At 40.2% G+C, this 17,786-nt stretch overlaps 1 protein-coding gene and 1 long non-coding RNA gene across 6 annotated transcripts in view; one reads left to right on the forward strand and one right to left on the reverse strand.

Annotated features, from left to right (window-relative positions):
- dennd2b (DENN domain containing 2B) overlaps positions 1-17,786 on the reverse strand; it is a 65,793-nt gene that overhangs the window by 16,855 nt on the left and 31,152 nt on the right. For 2 of the 5 annotated variants that reach the window (XM_083558436.1, XM_083558435.1), the window contains exons 3-11: positions 12,754-13,965; positions 10,431-10,576; positions 5,906-6,051; positions 4,880-5,089; positions 3,357-3,453; positions 3,189-3,233; positions 2,305-2,489; positions 1,663-1,772; positions 832-901 (exon numbers count right to left, since the gene is read on the reverse strand). In XM_083558436.1, coding sequence (XP_083414562.1) covers positions 832-901; positions 1,663-1,772; positions 2,305-2,489; positions 3,189-3,233; positions 3,357-3,453; positions 4,880-5,089; positions 5,906-6,051; positions 10,431-10,576; positions 12,754-13,965 — 2,221 coding nt within the window. Of the gene's footprint in view, positions 1-831; positions 902-1,662; positions 1,773-2,304; positions 2,490-3,188; positions 3,234-3,356; positions 3,454-4,879; positions 5,090-5,905; positions 6,052-10,430; positions 10,577-12,753; positions 13,966-14,339; positions 14,605-17,786 lie in introns of those variants that run through there. The other 3 variants (XM_083558439.1, XM_083558438.1, XM_083558437.1) reach the window with 2 other exon arrangements.
- On the forward strand, positions 3,952-10,015 carry LOC310735694. The gene is made up of 2 exons (XR_014536366.1): positions 3,952-7,163; positions 7,233-10,015. It is a non-coding gene; the product is annotated as an uncharacterized lncRNA (long non-coding RNA).

Below are 17,786 nucleotides of genomic sequence, written 5' to 3' on the forward strand. Positions count from 1 at the left end.
ACCCCCCAAACAACACCACCCCCACCCCCACCCCCACCCGTGCCAGCCCCTGGACTTCCTCCTATCGTCAAAAAAACATGTAACACCAAAACAAAAACAGAAATCATCAAGCGATCCACATGCTACACAGAGCCAAAGAGACAGCGCTTTAATTTCATTTATTATCCAAAGTCTTATCTGATCGATTCCCAGACAAACAAGTGAGACTGATTTATCTAATAAAATACCTTTTCATGCTTAAAACTAAATGACACACACATTACTAAAGAGCCATGTGGGAAATAAAACACTTGGGAATGTGCTGTGTTAGAAAAATAATTCACAACCGGGTGCTGTTTATCTTAGCACAGTGTTTTATTCCTCTTACATCACATTCATTTACTTCATACCAGTGTACACTGACACCATTTTCAACCCTCTCTCTCTCTCTCTCTCTCTCTCTCTCTCTCTCTCTCTCTCTCTCTCTCTCTCTCTCTCTCTTTCTCTCTCTTCTCTTGATGAAATGTCATTAAACGGGGGGCAGGCGTGTTTTTACGAGCAGTCGCTCCCGTTTAAACAAAAATAAAAAGATAAAGGAGTGAGATACAGAGAGAGCTCGTATTGAAGTGGGTGAGCAAACCTCATTTAAACTCCATTCATGGGCTCACCCTGTAATTATGATGCCTGTGGATGCTAAACACGCACACACACACACACACACACACACTCACACACACACAAACTCATACATATATCTTTAGAAGCATAAGAAATGCAAACTTTGCAGATGCTTGCAGACAAACAGAGAACTGAAAGAGAAAAGGACCGGGTGAAAGAGGGGGCGGAGCTTACCAGGAGCCGCCGGCAGTATCCGAAACGCCGACTTCCGTCTTCTCCGGTCAGCATGAAAGAGAAGGTCTCACTGCAAAACACACAAACAGGCTTTATTCAACACTGAACATGAAACATCTAAACATACAAAAATATTACTTAAAAATTATTTATACGTTTAGCCCCATTTAAAATGCAAGACGTTATAAATATGCATAAATATGCAAATGAATCATCACTTCCATCATCTCCTTCTCCCAACCTTATACATGTAAATCAAACAACTGGTCATGTGCTTCAAAGCTTTAGGAGGCCAAGAGAGCATGACGGTGTGGATAAGAAGAGTAGACTCTCTCTCTTCCTGTCAGTCTCAGCGATTCTGTACACTTGTGGCCGTGTCTAAGCGCTTGTATTTAGTAGAGACTCGATAGCATTTTTCTGTGATATGCTATTATGCAACATGAGCTGCTGTTGGCTGATTGTTTATTTGGATTGGTCAAATCTTTGAACAATGTTTGGTCAAAGTCTAGTTGTGAGAGAATAGGTGAAAAATGGACCAGATAAAGCAACATATGCTAGGCTTGTTATTTAGAAGGCAGGTTTTACAGCTAAAAGTTGCAAATAATCCTTTAATAATTAGTATGCCTGTGGTAAATAAGCCAAAACAATGTTTTATCTAATGACAATAAGTTTAAACATAGCCTTGCCTCCTGAATCGGTTTTAGAAATCAGAAATACTGAGAGTTTCTATTAGAAACGATACCAGAAGCATCCTTTATTTCTACATGAAAGGTTAAATAGCTACTGAATTACGCAGAATCTGTGGTTATTAGTGAGCGGACATGTAAATACCTGCTGTACTCGGACACAGGACTCCAATCCTTAGCGTCGGGGAAACAGAATTGTGGAATAGCTTTGAGACGCTGCTCGGCTTCTCGCATCTGTTTGGTCAGCCTCTCGAGCTAAAAAATAAGGGAGAAAAGGTCACACACTTTTACATATAACAAAAATACTAAATTCTATATATGAGTGAGAACGCAAATTAAACATCGAAAAATGTGTCACTGTGTAAAATATGCTCAGCACGATCATTGCCTTCTAAAAAGTTCGCCCCAACAACCCTCCTTCGCCCCCGTCCCCAGCGCCCCATTATTCCAAATCAAGATGATGACATGATCAGGATCGACCCTCAGGCCCACATCCAACATATTTTCAGTTTCTCAAGGGGGGACGGTCACCAGGCCACATCTGGGATATTTATAGAAGTATTCTGGCATATATCGAGGATACAGTCTACTGGCAACATGATTTAGTGTTATTACTACCGTATACAGCGTCCTGGCTGTAATGCCATGTTTTAACCTCTTGGTATTTTTGCTATATCTTATTGTAAAGAACCATTTGAAATATAAACTGACTATTTTTTACTATAGTGCTGTTATTTCATTACATGTAACATCCTTAAATCAGGTTCGTCCCCTTCTCACACTGTACCTTAGGGAACTGGTAGGAGACTTCCGGTGTGTATGAGTTCTTCGTAGGCTTCTTCTTCAGAGCGACCACGACAAAGTACTCAAACAGCTCCCGTTCCTGCCACTCGATGAGCTCTAGCTCCAGTGTGCGGTAACTCGGGGCACGGCGGAGTATAGACTGCAGCTTCAGGAGCCTCTTGGTGTGAGCTAAAACATGCATATACGCTATTTCCTTTAAAGTATTTAGCCTTCTGTACTTCTATACTTAAACAGTAACAGTTGAAAGTTAGAAGATAATCTGGTGATGAAGTAGTACAACATAAAACTATTGATTGCAAAATAACAGTACCAGAATAAACAAATAAACAGCCCTGCAACCCTGTGTAAACACATGAGGAAAGTTCCTGGTATTCAGAGTCGGTTTATGTGGCTGCTTAAATGGACTTAAATCTGAGTGCCTAGACCACAGCCTTTAAACACAAACTCTCACCTTTAACCCCAAAAGGGGATAGAAAATTAAAACTAAAATGAGAAATAGTGTTTTGATTTCATTCCTGTGCATTTTGAAACCAACAAAATGAAAATAAACGACTAATATAAAGACATGTAGAGAAGAAGTGTTGAAATAAATGTCATATATCATGAGCACATCACTGCATGAATAATCCTATTTATAATCATCACAATAATCAAATTGTACACAATGGCTTCCTCACTCGTTATTCAGCAGCGCACAGAATAGCACTTTTGCATCAATGCACAAAAAAAACTAAAACATTGCGTCATTTATTCCACAACAAAATGAGGTAAAGGAATGAGTGTGCAGGATGTAGGAGATATGATCACACTCTTATTTTGCCAATTGGAATTTATTTTATTCATTTCAGCAACGTGCTGAAGTCTCACCTTTGAACCTGTCGTCAGAGTCACTTTCACTCTCGCTGTTATCATCTGCAAACAAACAGAACAAATACAGACTTTCCCTCACATCAACGATCAGCTTTGAAAAGCGATGCGATATAAAGCATGTACATATGCATATATGTATGCCATGAATAATAAAAAAAAGGCTACCTCGCAGAGATGCCGTCTCTATGTTGGAGAGCAAGAGCTTCTTTAGTCTCTTCTTCCCTCTTTTTGCACAATAGATGGAATTTATTCTCTGCACCACCTAAACAGGAAGAACGGTGATGAAAACTGTAGCAGCAGAATATAATTACATTTATATTGAGTATTGAACACAACTTTTTAAGAAACAAACAACAATGTAGAATGAGAAAATATTTTTTCTTTGGTTTATGAATGCGTTGCCAGACTTTCCCCTTTTGCTTTTAAAGCTTTGTTCACGCTCCGCAAATTTATGCTTACGTATCTGTTACAAACTTCTTTTGGTAGGTGGAGCTTGGCAGCTATTTACTTCTATTAGCTACTCAGAATTGGATAAACAGCTCCTGGAAAATCTTACTTGATGAATAAACTGCATAAAGAACAAATTTCACTGATTTATCTGCTCCCTGCAGGTTTCCACCCAACATACACTGGCCAATGAAGGTAAAACACATTTAAGCAAACCCAAGAACCCCAACATCCCCTGGAGAGGTTTGTTCCAGAATGTAAATTTGGGGCATATGGTTGCAACCTAAGTTCATTAGTTCTCACATTTATAGTGTTTTTTTCTCTCTTACTACATTTGTGTTTGTTTGTTCAAAACTTACATTTAATACTTTAGGTATTGCTGTACAAATGTAATTCCACAAAGCAAAAACACTTCCAGGAACGCTCCGTATAATCCTCATGACAGAGTATGGGATAGATCTTGGATTCAAAGCTCACAGCATGTGGTTACGTGTTGAGTCATTTTCCCGCTGCTCTCATGCCACTGCTCGTAACTCAAAAATCATTCTAGTTACTGCTGAGGAATTCCTCAAAAAAAAAAAAACATTCGGGGGACAGAGCATTGCTCCAAAAGCTAGTCAAGAAAACCTTTTAAACACTGGACAAAAAAACAAGGTTCACTATGTCTTCTTCCATTAACTGAAAACAATCTCAACCCAAACTACACTTAATTTATTTCTCATTTCCATGGAATTTACTTTCTTTTTATTTATAACAGAATGGCTTTTGGTTTTGATTTAATCAAATGCACATTGTGCTCATTACAGCTGCCTGTCCAGGGCCAAAATCCAGGAAGAGAAAATAACAGAAAAAAAGTGAGTTGGAAAAAAAATTGCTAAAGATACAAAAAAAAAGAGGACAAAAACACATTTTTTTATACTTCTGAGTCAAAGATTCTGAAAGTGGAACAGCATTTTAGCTCCACTGAGTATTTAGGTATTTAAAGATAAAGACCTGTTGAACTGTCTCATATAAATCATATGTTTGGGAAACTTTTATGTAACATTTATGGATCATTCATTTCGGACGTTTTCAGGGCAAAGGAGTTTCTCGGTAACAAGTTAGGAGTAACAAGTAACAAGCTGCGGTTGATTTTTTGTTTGTTTTGTCTTATCAACAATGAAAATAAACAGAGGCTGGAAAGGGAACACATTGTAATAGTATTGTTGAATTGGTTTGTTAATGGGTTTGCTCCAGCCTACCTTGGGGACTCGCCTCTGTCTGCGGGAGGTCAGAGTGTCACTGGCGCTGCTCAGGCCGTCGTCCAGGAGGCCGCAGGAGGGAGACGATAACTGGGGCAACAGTAACATGTCATCATGACTGTGTCTTTTAGAGAAACGAGACAAGCGGTGGCTCTTCCTGTCAGCTTGGCCCAGAAGACGCAGCGACTGACTGCTTGGTTTGGATGGCAGCTGACGAAAAAGAGAGAAAAAGATTGAAGGCCTGTGATTACGCTAGATTAGTGGTCCCCAACCTTTTTTGCACCACGGACTGGATTAATGTCAGTTATAAATACAACAAATTAAGATGATACGACCGGCATAAAAACTGATATTTTCTAAATATAATAATAATAATCGTGAATACACTGTGTTGTTGTTTTGCTGGCTTAGGGGTTTGAATTTAGAGGTAATGTATTATGTGTTACTGGCCGGAGCAGCCCCTTTAAGAAGGTAGTGGATGTAGGTAAGACATGTGATCGAGGCATCTTGACATGCATCAAGAGTGAGTCATAAACAGATGTGGCGGAGAGAATCCGGTAATTTTCCAAAATAAAACATAGTTAAGATCAGATAATAAATAAAATGGAAATATTGTAAGTTATGTAGTATTTCTGTGTGGCCCGGTACCAATTGACCCAATTGGGCCGGGGGTTGGGGACCACTGCACTAGATGATACCACTTATTAACCATTTAGGACTACAATTAATATGAACAGTTCTGATCTCAAGTCTCAATTAGTGAACAGTTGATAATAGAATGAGTTTCAGAACCGTGTCTAATTCAGGCACACCTCTGTTATCAATAAACTCCACCCCTCCCCCATGTCAGTAACCCTCATGTAGCTTTTAATTAAGGCTTAAGTCTTTAGCTCTGAGTACTCATGTGTGTGATTTCAGTATTAAATCTTCAATGTTGACCCACTGGGAACAACTCTGTAATAAACTCAGTGGAAAGATAAGAGGAAAGTTAAATCCTTTGACATTCCACTGGTGAGATGGAATTACCTGGGGAGGTGTAGTGCACTTCCTGTCTTGGGAGGTCCACGTCCTGTTAAGTGAGTCATTAGACCTCTCGGGTAACAGGCGAGACTTGCGGGCCAGACCTCTCACCCTCATGTCCACATCCTCATACGGATTCTCTTTCATTGTCTCTGAGCACAGACAAGACAGAGACAGAGTGAGCGAGAGAGAGAGAAATCAAGACTCTGGCATAATTCAAACATTAAGTGCAGTCTAATAAGCAATGAAAGTTAACACGACTAAGTTGGAGAGAAAGAGAGAGAGATTCAGAGGGAGAGGGCAGAAAGGCAAAAAGGAGTGTTTAAGGGGGGGGAAGGAAAGAATTGTCACCGAATGAGCGATTTGAGTCCCAGACGAGTCCCAGAGTGTCTCTGAAATGCTGTTTACATTGGACGCTGACTCATAGACTCAACTCCAGAATGAGATAAGAGAAGAGAAGACACACACAAAACCCTGCAGTAAAGTGGAATCCTAGAATAACACAAGCAACACAGCACATAACAGAAGCCACAATATAATATATAATCGATTTAAATATTATAGAACAGATTACCCGCAACTACATTTCACAAAACGTTGGTGATTCTACAGGAAGCGCTTAATAAAAATCCCTTATGGCTAAATCTGCAGCTCTACAATTAAATCCACATCTAAAATCAGAAAATGACCAGCTGGGTAACAAGAGTGAGATTATTTTTGACATAGGATCTACATGCCAGCCGTGCTTAGCCTGGCCTGGGAACAATATGGAAAAGTTCAGCAAAATAAAAACAGATCACATGACACGTGGTCTGAACCCGGTCGCTAGAAAAACACTGGCTTGCTCTAAATATAAATGTAAATAGCTTTAGAAAGGCAAGCAATCTGAAACCAGAATACACAGCCTTTGAATCTTATGGTTTCTGAACAGTATGGGTCCTGAGTCCTATCGTTCTTAATCTGTATTGATCCAATATGTGTCATATCGCTCCCAATCCATATCATTCCTGAGTCGTATTGCTCCGGGTTGTAACACTCCTGAATCGTAACGCTCTTGAAAAAAGACACACACTGATTTTACGCTGGGAGAAACGACAAGCTGGGCTGAGTTACGAAAAAAAGAAGGCTTCAAAACACACACATTGTATACACATACAAACACAAACACACATGCAAGCACCATATAGACGCATTTACACAACACAGCAGCGTGAAGAATTACAGAACACGTTGTGTGACACTATTTAGTGCCACTGTGACGCTTGTCTAAAATCAACCAATTGGAGGTCTGAGAACTCACGAGACAGTTACAGATATTATAGCAGTGACGGAGAATCGCACTGATATCCAAATGTCATGCTGATTGATTTTGTAAAGGGTGTCATACACAGTCGTATAATTAAATCGCAGATCTAATTTGAGACATCTGACGCAATTTTTGTAAAGTTTCGAAAATTAACGACAATAGAAATGTGGGAGGTTTTGTTTTTCGTGCGTATCTCAGTGAACACGCTAAGATTGGAGAAATGTAACATTGCAGCTAAATGTCCATCCCACTACAGGAGCGTTTTTGACAAATCCATCATCACCACGCTATTGTGCTCAGCACGAGGGGCCTGAGGCAGCGCGGAAAATAGGGCGATGCCTTTACCAGCAAACACAAGGAATGAACTTTAGATCAGTGTAAAACTGTCCTTTGGTCTGATGAGTCCATATTTATGATATCAGGTTCTAATTGCTGTGTCTTAGTTAGATGTACAAAGGGAGGAGCCATGATGGTGTGAAGGTGCTTTGCTGGTGACACTGTTGGTGATGGTGGCACACTTAAACAGCATGGCTACCACAGCATTTTACGACGAGATGCTATCTTGCCAGGTTTGCACAATTTGTTTGTCAACAGGACAATGACCCCAAACACACCTCTAGCTTATGTAAGAGCTATTTGTCCAAAAAAGGAGAGAGATGGAGTGCTGCACCAGATGACCTGGCATCCACAGTCACCTGATCTAAATCCAATTGAAATGGTCTGAGAGTGAAGGAAAAGCAGCCAACAAGCACTCAACATAGGAACTCCTTGTTGGAAAACCATTCCAGGTGACTGCCTCATGAATCTGATGTAAGAATGCTGCCATCAAAGTTAAATTTATCTACTTTGGACAGTATTCTGGGATGGAAAATAGTTCCATACGCTCTTCATATTCTACTTTACAGGTATCAATAGTATTTATTAATTAGTATCCTTTCCATTTTAAACTACATGCACATTCCACATAAAAGTAACAAAAAAACCCCAAAGAAATTTGTGTTACCATGTTCTAATGATTAAAACAGAAACAGTATAAAAAATACTGATGATAGTTTTATGATATTTTATCAAACGGTCGTGATTCTAAGCTCAGTGTTCTTGGAGTGAAGCCACACAGAGTCTGTATATTCCTCTGGAAATAATCAGCGAAAAAAAAAAAAAAAAAAAAAACGCAACCTCAATGTCAACCGAGGTGTTCAGCAGAACAATGGGTTCTTTGTTGAGGCTCCACAGAGTCTCAGTCACACGGCCTGAATCTATCGGTCACCGTCTCTGAAAGCTGAAACAACCCCGGCACAATGGGAGCTCCGTGCCAATGATCTAACGCGATTGTACAAATGAAAAAGCCTAGAAATTCAGTATCATAGAAATGAAAAAAAGAAGCAAACATTTGTCTGTCTGTCATCTCGTCATTTTTCCGAGTATTTGTTCTACCAGACATCTTTATAGCGTCTGGTGCCAGTACCCCGTCAGCATTAGCGGAGTTTTACGACGTAGCCACGAGGCAACAACCACGAGCTATGTGTCTGTGAGAAGCTCCTCAGGGTCCGTTAGAATGCTAGAGCAGCTACAGGTCATTTCCTGGCGCAAAGGAATGCGGCGTATAAACTCTGCCGAGCAGCAGGTCACTCTGGACATCGCCGACTACACAACGTGTACTGAATTCTGATCACACTTTCCCTCGATGTTAAACATGTCACTCAGAGCACACTGAGATTTCCCCTAATATTCAACATTATCAGTAGACAACCTGTAAAAAAATCTGCATGGTGCTAATTATTTATTCAAAAATGACATTCTGTTATACTATTAACTTTAAAGTTACTATAAAGGTTATGGAAAAAAATTATGCATGTTACAGCGGTTTCAAAGTGCTGACACTAGAGGCTCCTTCCATACACCCTTTATGGAAACCTTCATCACATCATTCATTTATGTAGCATTATGTAGAGCAAGAACTCTCAGGTCTTCTGACCATTTAGAATCCAGAATTCAGCATCTCTCTGGAATAAAGCCGTGGAAAGGAATGTCATGGGAATCAATGCTCATCCAAGAGTCTGCTGAAAGTAATGTTCAGGTCCATTTTATTAAAAACATCCCACAGGCACTGCAGCTATTCCAATCTGCCAAGTTGAGACGTTTTTTCCCATAAGAGACTTCACACGGGATTACATAATCCATCTGTTATTGCTGTCTTTCGTATCTAAATAATCGGGAAATATCTGTATGCCTTTAAAATCATAACATCGGTGGGAATTGAATTCTGATGCCAGCATTTTTTTTTTTTCTGAATGAAGCAACGCCTGCCTATCAGCTCTTACCTCACCATAATGACTGCGTTCAAAATCATAAACAAATGCACCGTTAACAATAACGATTAATAAGAGAACAGATAAGTGCTCAAGATTAATTTTTTTATTCCTAGTAACAATGAGCACACTGAGAAAGTCCCAGCACTCTGAGTTTGTGTACATTTGCCCATTAGTTTTTGTATTGCTCAACGTTTGTTTCTGCCTGTCATTGGCTGGTTCCCCCTACTGTGTTCACCTGTTCTGTGTTAAGGAATTGATTAGTCGGGGTATTCCCGGTGCTTATGAGTAGTGTTTATGCGTGTTTTTGAAAAGAATGTCATCTGAAGTTGGCAAGAATCTTTAACGATGCTATCAGACTGCACAACAACTGCACAACAACATCGTCTTATTTGTTTTGACCTAAACTAAGAGCCAAAACGAGACAAAAAAAAGTTAGTTTTTCTTTTTTTTAAAACCTGTTTTTGAAAAGCTCAAAAATGTTGTCTCAGTGCGAACGAAGGAGGAAAGAAATCAAGGAAAAGAAGCGTTTTTAGACTGATTCAAATGATCATGGATGTTAGAAGTGAAGCTTCTTTAGAAGCTCAAATTGGTAGACATGGTCTCGTCTTTACTCTGTATCACTGTACTAAAAAAAAAAAAAAAAACTTGGATACACACTATAGGTACAAACGTATTGGGATACCTGACTTTTCCAGCCATATGTGGTTCTTCCCCAAACTGTTACCTCAAAGTTGGAGGCACAAAATCGTACAGGATTTCTTCGCATGTGGTGGCATTACATTTTCCCAGAGGTTGTAATAACAACAAAATGTAAACTAAATAAGTACTGGGGTGTTCAAAAAGAATGGTCAGGTGTCCACAAACCTGTGACTTGTACTGGAGTTAGTTGAAGGTCATGTGTTTGTGAACTCACCTGTAATGTCCTCGTAAGCGTTTTCCTCTGGAGTGCTCTTAGAGCTGGGGCAGCTGTGATTCTCTGTGGACGCGATGCCATTTTCTGTGGGTGAAGAGGGGTAAGAGGAGGGCAGGCTCGCCGCGTCTTCAGACTCACACGACTCTCTGGAAGACAAAAAGTAAAAGTCACGCAAGTCTGTTTAGTTAGTTGTCCAGTTGTTCTGGCTCCCTGAAGTCCTCAAATCAGACCCAGACCACCTGAGCAGATGAAAGCTTCTTTCACATGATAGCCAAATCCCTCAATGACTCCAGGATACGGAGCCAATTAAAATCAGGAGCAGACAGAAAAAGCCTTGGACGTTTCAGAATGAATAATAGTTCTAAAATGCAGGACGGCGAGGTCCTGTTTATTCACTATAAGCCAAACGCAATAAGAAGATTCTTATGTCGGTAACTCACACCAAACATGACATCAAAGTGTCAGCATATTAAAACAACAACAACAACAACAACTCTGAAGGTCTACAGCTTGTAAACAATTGACTCTGATGCAGCCACAGGAATTCCAAGCACACAAATCCTTCGAACCCACGCAGCATGAGAACCTGGCTCGTCTCCACGCTCAGAGAACCGGTTTAAACAATCTTCACTCCAGAGCTTGTTCAAACAACCGTGAGGAACCAGAGCTGTAAACAAAATGCTAATGCTCCTTGAAGCCGCAAGGGCTTCTGACCCGCACTGCATTACATCAGGGCAATAAGACGAAATGAAGTCACAGATCACAGATAACACAAAGCACTTCTTGGAAATTTAGACTACAGTAGAGAGTTTTCTGGATACGGTTCATTCAGTCGTATGCGACCCAAACTAAAAAAAATGAACAAATGTATTCGATATTTTTTTTTACTGCAAAGTCCAAACACAACTTAAGTCCTTTATTACAGGAAATTTTCAGCCAATGAGAATAAAGTGCAGTTAAGTCCTGCCCCAAAAAAAGAGCATCATGCTAAAATGGTGAACGTTTACAACATTCATTCATAGCATCTCAGAAACCTGCTTCTGCCTCCTGCAGAGACTCTACAAGAAGCCGAGGGCTGTTAGCATGTGTATATATATATATATATATATATATATATATATATATATATATATATATATATATATATATATATATATATATATATATATATATATAAGGGTTGTATCGATTTCTTGAGTAACTCGAGTAATTAGATTACAAAAATTTATCGAGGCAAATTCATTTTTAAAGGTTAGACTGCACTGTACTGTAGCTCAGTTTCAGGATGTTACCGATCTTCTTATAGCCTCGGCCATCTTTGTAAAGAGCAACGATTCTAATTCTCAGATCCTCAAAAAGTTCTTTGCCATGAAGTGTGATGTTGAACAGCAGTTATCACTTACGGTGTACTCACTTATTTTTGTCAGATATTTAAACATTAATGGCTGTATGTTGAATTATATACAAGATGCACAATAAATACTCTAAAATAAATCTTATATCTTATTTTATATAAAACATGTATATGGTTAATTTCTATTGTATTGTCCCTTTGAAGATATACTAAAATGGTTGCTGAAATATGAGGGGTGTACTCAATTTTGGAGTGAGTACATATATATATATATATATATATATATATATATATATATATATATATATATATATATATATATATATATATATATATATATGAGCGTTTTATATATAATGAGTGTTTTGTTATAATGCAGCTGTTTACCAAAATTGTGTGCAGACAAGTTGATTATAATAGAAAGTCCATAAGTTTTCATAACTCATACCCACGTTACAGCATCGGCATACTTAATTCCTGAGAGGCGTTACAAAAGAGAAAGTAATGAGCACACGTGGCATCTCTGAAACGAAGAGATTTTTTCGAATATTTTTGCACATACAATAAAAAGTTCTTACAACATGATTGTCGTTGAATATGAGTGAGCATTAGTAAGGTTTCTGCTGATGTCATTACTATTTAGATCTTAGTCATACTGAAGGTATAACCCTAGACTGTAAAGAATGCAACAGCACAGCCCACTTCAGAAGACGTTTTCCCACGAGGAGCTCGCACTGATATTTTTTTCCCAGCAGACAGAGAGACATTACAAAATCATCCTCAAGTCTCACAGGCACAGGATTCGTAAGTGGAATGCGATACTCAGACAACGTTAGCCAGAGATTAGAACAGTGTATTGCAAAATACACATTGTGTTGTATTTTCCGGCTGGCGTACGATCTATTAATTGACAAATGTTATGGTGAAGCCGAAGGTCACGTGCATCCTTTCTGTCAGATTAGGTCTTACCTGTCAGGGGTTCTCTTGAACGAGCTCTCAGATGTGTTAACGGTGGGCGGAGTTATGTGAGTGTCAGAATTTGGAGGTATTCCATTGCTAGGTGAAGAGTCTTTATGGCTCCGATTAGCATCATACTCAAAAGTGCGCTTGGGTTTAGGTAGGGGGTTGACGGGTGGGCCGGGTGGGCCAGGTGCACAGGGGTGCTGTGAGCTCTCAGACATGAATGAGGCGATGCTGAACCTCTGTCTGATCTTTGAGAGTTTTTCTGAGCCGGGGTAAGTATCTGGCTCAGTAGCCACAGAACAGATGCTGCTTCGCTTGCTGTCACATGTGCTGTCCAGGTCCTCGTGACGCGATGAAATGGTGAAAGACTTCTGCCGTGACTTGTCCAAGCCGTAACAGTTGCTCAGGTACTTTGGCGGAGTGGACGGACTTTCTTTCAAAGCTTGCTCGATCTTTTGTATCCGGTTCAGAACAGCAGACGTCTCTTTACGAGGATAATGAGCGCGGTGGAATGACTTCGGGCCTTCTCTCTTCTGGAACCTGCCGCTACATTCTCGGTCTGAAGCTCCGTCCTCTTCCTCGGTCTCCGGATAGGAACACTCGGAAAACGCCGCGCTCATCCTGCGCATGGACTTAAAGTCGAAGGCTTTTTCGCTACAAGGAGAGGACAAGAAGCTGGGGCAGCCTTCACTCCCACCACCAGGCCTCTTGTCTAAGCACAGACTCATCCTAGGAAGGGACACGTTCCGACATTCCCATTCCGTGATCTTCTTTCGGATTGTGGCAGACAAAGTCTCGGGACCGTTCCGGCTGAGCGACAGATTGCGCTTGTGGCCGTATTTGGCAGAGGAGGAAGAGGCCGAGATTAAAGACAGTGTACTCTTGCTGAAAGTTCCGGGACAGGCTCCAGGAGGACTGTCTTTCAGTTGATTCCTCTTCTGCTCTTGATCTTCTCCACTGGACTGTTTGTAGATGCTGAGCTTCTTATCCAGACAGCCGATGCTCTTGGCCTTGGTGAGTCTACTCTTGGAGTCGGGGAAAAGCGTGGCTCCACTGCGCAGACTCGCCGTTTTCTGACTCCAGTTCCTATGAGACTGGAATTTTGTGTCAGCTTTGGCGTATCTGCTCTGCTGTCTGGCGTCTTCTGTCTCGCTGAACTCAGCGTGACACTGTTCCTTCACAGCAGAAAGAATAGGAGGTGGGGACGCAGACTGGCACCTGTAACAAGAAAACAAAGAGGAAAGCAGTCAGAAACTCTATCATGGCTATTAGCTTAGCTTTGTACGTCAGCACTGAAAAGACAAAATCTGTGCAGAGAAGACATTTTTACTCTGGACAAAATAACAGTAAAGTGGAAACTCTTAAACCTGAACACACGTTTCAAATAATAAGCAGGATTTGCTTTTGTTAAACCATCAGCGGAAAGTACCACGGCAATCTGACAATTTTGGCAAAGCCGTCTCCATCAACATCAACGTCTAGCCAAGACAAACACGCTCAATAAAATGCCTGCGCGGGTTTTTCCGTATAATTAAAATAATTCGGGATACATTTTATACCGACACTGAGAACTCAAATCATAAGGCACCTACCTACACTCAGCAGTTTTCTGTCTCCGACGGATTAACCTGAATCCTCATCATCACTCCTACTGTCAGTGCTCATGACGCACAAGCGCTACTCACGACTCAGGACATCGATTGCCTCACGCCAGCTCTTTTAAATGAGGTGCAAACGCTTTGCTCATGAGATTCCAGGAACTGTGACTTCGCTCGAGCTATGACTGAGTGAAACTGAGAAAGTCAGATCTGATGTCCCGAACAGTGAGAGTGTGTGAGCTGGGAGGAGGCCAGGAGTATGATAATGCCTGCAGGTTGGGACAGATTGCTCAACACCTCAACATCGCCACCCTTACTCAGAAGGGAGGAGAGACGCTACAGCAGCTGAAACGCTGCAGGCCTTTAGGGGAACACAAACTCACCACATTTCCAATCCACTACACCGTGCACACTAGTTACATCCACGTGTATATGAAAGATTTGTACTCTTATAATGCCTCGTTTTTTTTTTTCTTTTTGTGTGCAATTTCTTTCAAAATTCAAAATCAGTCGAGTCAAATTTAGCCACACCCACAAAACATTACACAAGCTCAGAGAGAGAAAAAAGATAACTAAATGGTAAAAGAGTGTTTTCTAAATCCTCCTTTATTTGTCACATATACATTACAGTAACATTTTTTCCTTGGATATACCAGCTGAATTGAAACCTAAGGACAAAGCGCAGGGTCAGCGATTATACAGCACCCCTGGAGCACAGAGGATTAAGGGCCTTTCTCAAGGGCCCAACAGTGGCAGCTTGGTGATGCTGGGTCTTGAACCCCAGACCTTCCGGTTAGTAACCCAGCACCTTAACCATTGAGCTACCTCTTCTCCACTTGCCTCACAACGAGCAATTACTTTTATCCGTATTGAATGACTAGACGTATTTGCGTTCATTGATGTAAGGTGCTGTGCGCTGTGAAATCTTTAAAAAAATGCTTTTCCCAGGGTGTATTGTTCAGGCGTCATTTTTGCGTGTAGCTGTAATGGACATGAATCATTATGTGACGTTATTGGTTTGGAGAGCGTGTGTGTACATGGTTCGTTTCAGGGTGCTCACATTAATGACAAATCACAGAAATATACAGCTGCATACAAAATATTACATACTGGGATTTGAGCAAATCATTACCAAGGTGAACATGAAGGTAACAGAACAACTTTGGTTTCTAGATGTGTTCATTATTGAGAACTCAATAATGTGATGTTCCTGAGCAGCTTTGAGTCGCTCTGAGAAACACTCAGATCCAATGACTTCATAAACGGGGGAGGGGTTGGCGCAGTTATACATACGTCATGCATACAAGTTCAGACACAAAAATAAGTCTGACTACACAGTGACCACATGCCAATTAGGAGAAAGATACTGAAAGAGTCTGCATATGCTTGAAAAACGATTCACGTTAGTGAATGATATCTGAGTTATGTTGGGATTAGATTAATATACCAGTGTGGTGTAAATAATCTAGTCAAGCAGTTGTATTTCATATAAACCCATATGTGAGTATCATGTGGTTATATGATCACTGCCAGAACAGCAACCATATGTATTTAATGAATACTACACTGTATGGACAAAAGATTTTGGACACTTGAACATAAGATCCATCAGACAAATCCAAAATGTGATAACAGAGCCTATACTTCACAAAGAGCCAATGATTGAAAGTCCTTTATGTGAGTGTGTATTTAAAAACTGGTGTGCTCATTAGAAGGTGGCCAAAACATTTTTAGGTCCGTGGGCTGAATGTAAATGTTCCATTGAAGTAAATTTGCTTTGAGAATGCTGAAAAATGTAGGCATGCACATTACATTAAAAAAAAGGTCTATTTCAATGATATTCTCTACATTTAATTACAATTAAAGCTTCTGCAGCTTAAAAATAAAAACAATGGTATGTTCGTTTGGATCTGTGTCTTTGGCAGATCTGCTTCAAGACCTGTGTCTTTTCTTCTCTTCATGTATATGTCATTAAAGCCAAATCATAAGTGACCCTGTGGGCCCTAGTTTAGTCATATTAAGGTTGTAATCTATGAGCATGGCAGTGGGTGTATGGTTTGTATGGTGTTGTAGTCTATAGCATTCATGTTTGTAGGCTGCACAGGTTGCACAGGCAGTGATTGGTATAGATTTGACAGAAATTACCCCAGGATCAGATGTCCTTTACATTTAATACCATCCAAATAGTGTTTAAAAATCGATATCTAGATTTATCATAGTTGTGGAATTAGTATTATTAACCAGTCATAAAGCTGCAGAGACATGGAAACGGAACTTCCTCTTTCGACTGCTCCAGTTGGGAGTAACCACAAAGGAGTATCCGACTCTACATTACTCTGTTCTCTACATCTGCCTCTTTCAAACCAATCACCTGCAAGTCTTCCCTCACCACATCCATAAACCTCCTCCACGGCCTTCCTATTTTCCTCCTTCCTGGTGGCTCCATCCTCAGCATTCACCTACTGATATACCCCATGTCCCTCCTCTGCACATGTCTAAACCATCTCAATCATGCCTCTCTCACCTTGTCTCCTACATGCCCCTCTTGCCTATGTCCCTCTTATAACCTCATTTCTAATCCTGTCCATACTCATCACTCCTGATGAAAATGTTTAATTCTGCCACCTCCAGCTCCGCCTCCTGTTTTTTTGTTAATGTCTCTAAACCATACACCAGTCTTACAAACGTCTTATGAACGTCCTTCCACTCGTGCAGATAAAAAAAATTTACTGTCTCTCTGAATTGTTCATTTCAAAACAGGAGCTTTTAAAAAAACACTCTTCCAAGTGGATGAATCTGAAAATGCTGTAGTGTCGAGTGACAGAGATATTTGAAAACGCATTTTGAGTCATGTGACATAGTCATAAGACCCATTCGATTTAAAAGATAAAAACGTTATTGTGTTGGGCTGAACTGCTGCAAAGAATTGTTTGTCCAGCCGTTTAAAACTTTGCTGCTGTTCCTTGACGACGGTGCATCGAATCACAGAAATGAAAACAATGCAGATCAAAGCTTCTTAGGTTTTTAAGCATGTGCAGTGTAGCGATGTAAAAGTGTTTACAGATGTTTTAGTGTAAACAATCTTTGTAAAACTATTGTAAAGAGAATTTATATGGACGTAGCCTCATATATCCTGAGTTCCTGCGTATTGTTTCTAAAGTCTGGTCTATTACAAAGAGCACATTGCTTGTTGTTTTATTCCACATTATCGAGAGACATGAAGAGTGCTGCTGAGAGAGCAAATACCCAAATAAAGTCTCATACTGGCACCGGATTATAACCCTGAAAATGCTGGTCATCCTTTCACAAAATAACTAAATGATTATTACACCTTCAAGACACGTCAATCTCGAGGCCCAAGCATGAAGAGATCAAAAGATTATTTATGTAAATCCATATTTAAAATGGAATCAGGTATAGAAAAACCTGACACGACCAGAG

Source organism: Silurus aristotelis (assembly GCF_946808225.1).
Source record: "Silurus aristotelis genome assembly, chromosome: 13".
NCBI classification, from domain to species: Eukaryota; Metazoa; Chordata; class Actinopteri; order Siluriformes; family Siluridae; genus Silurus; species Silurus aristotelis.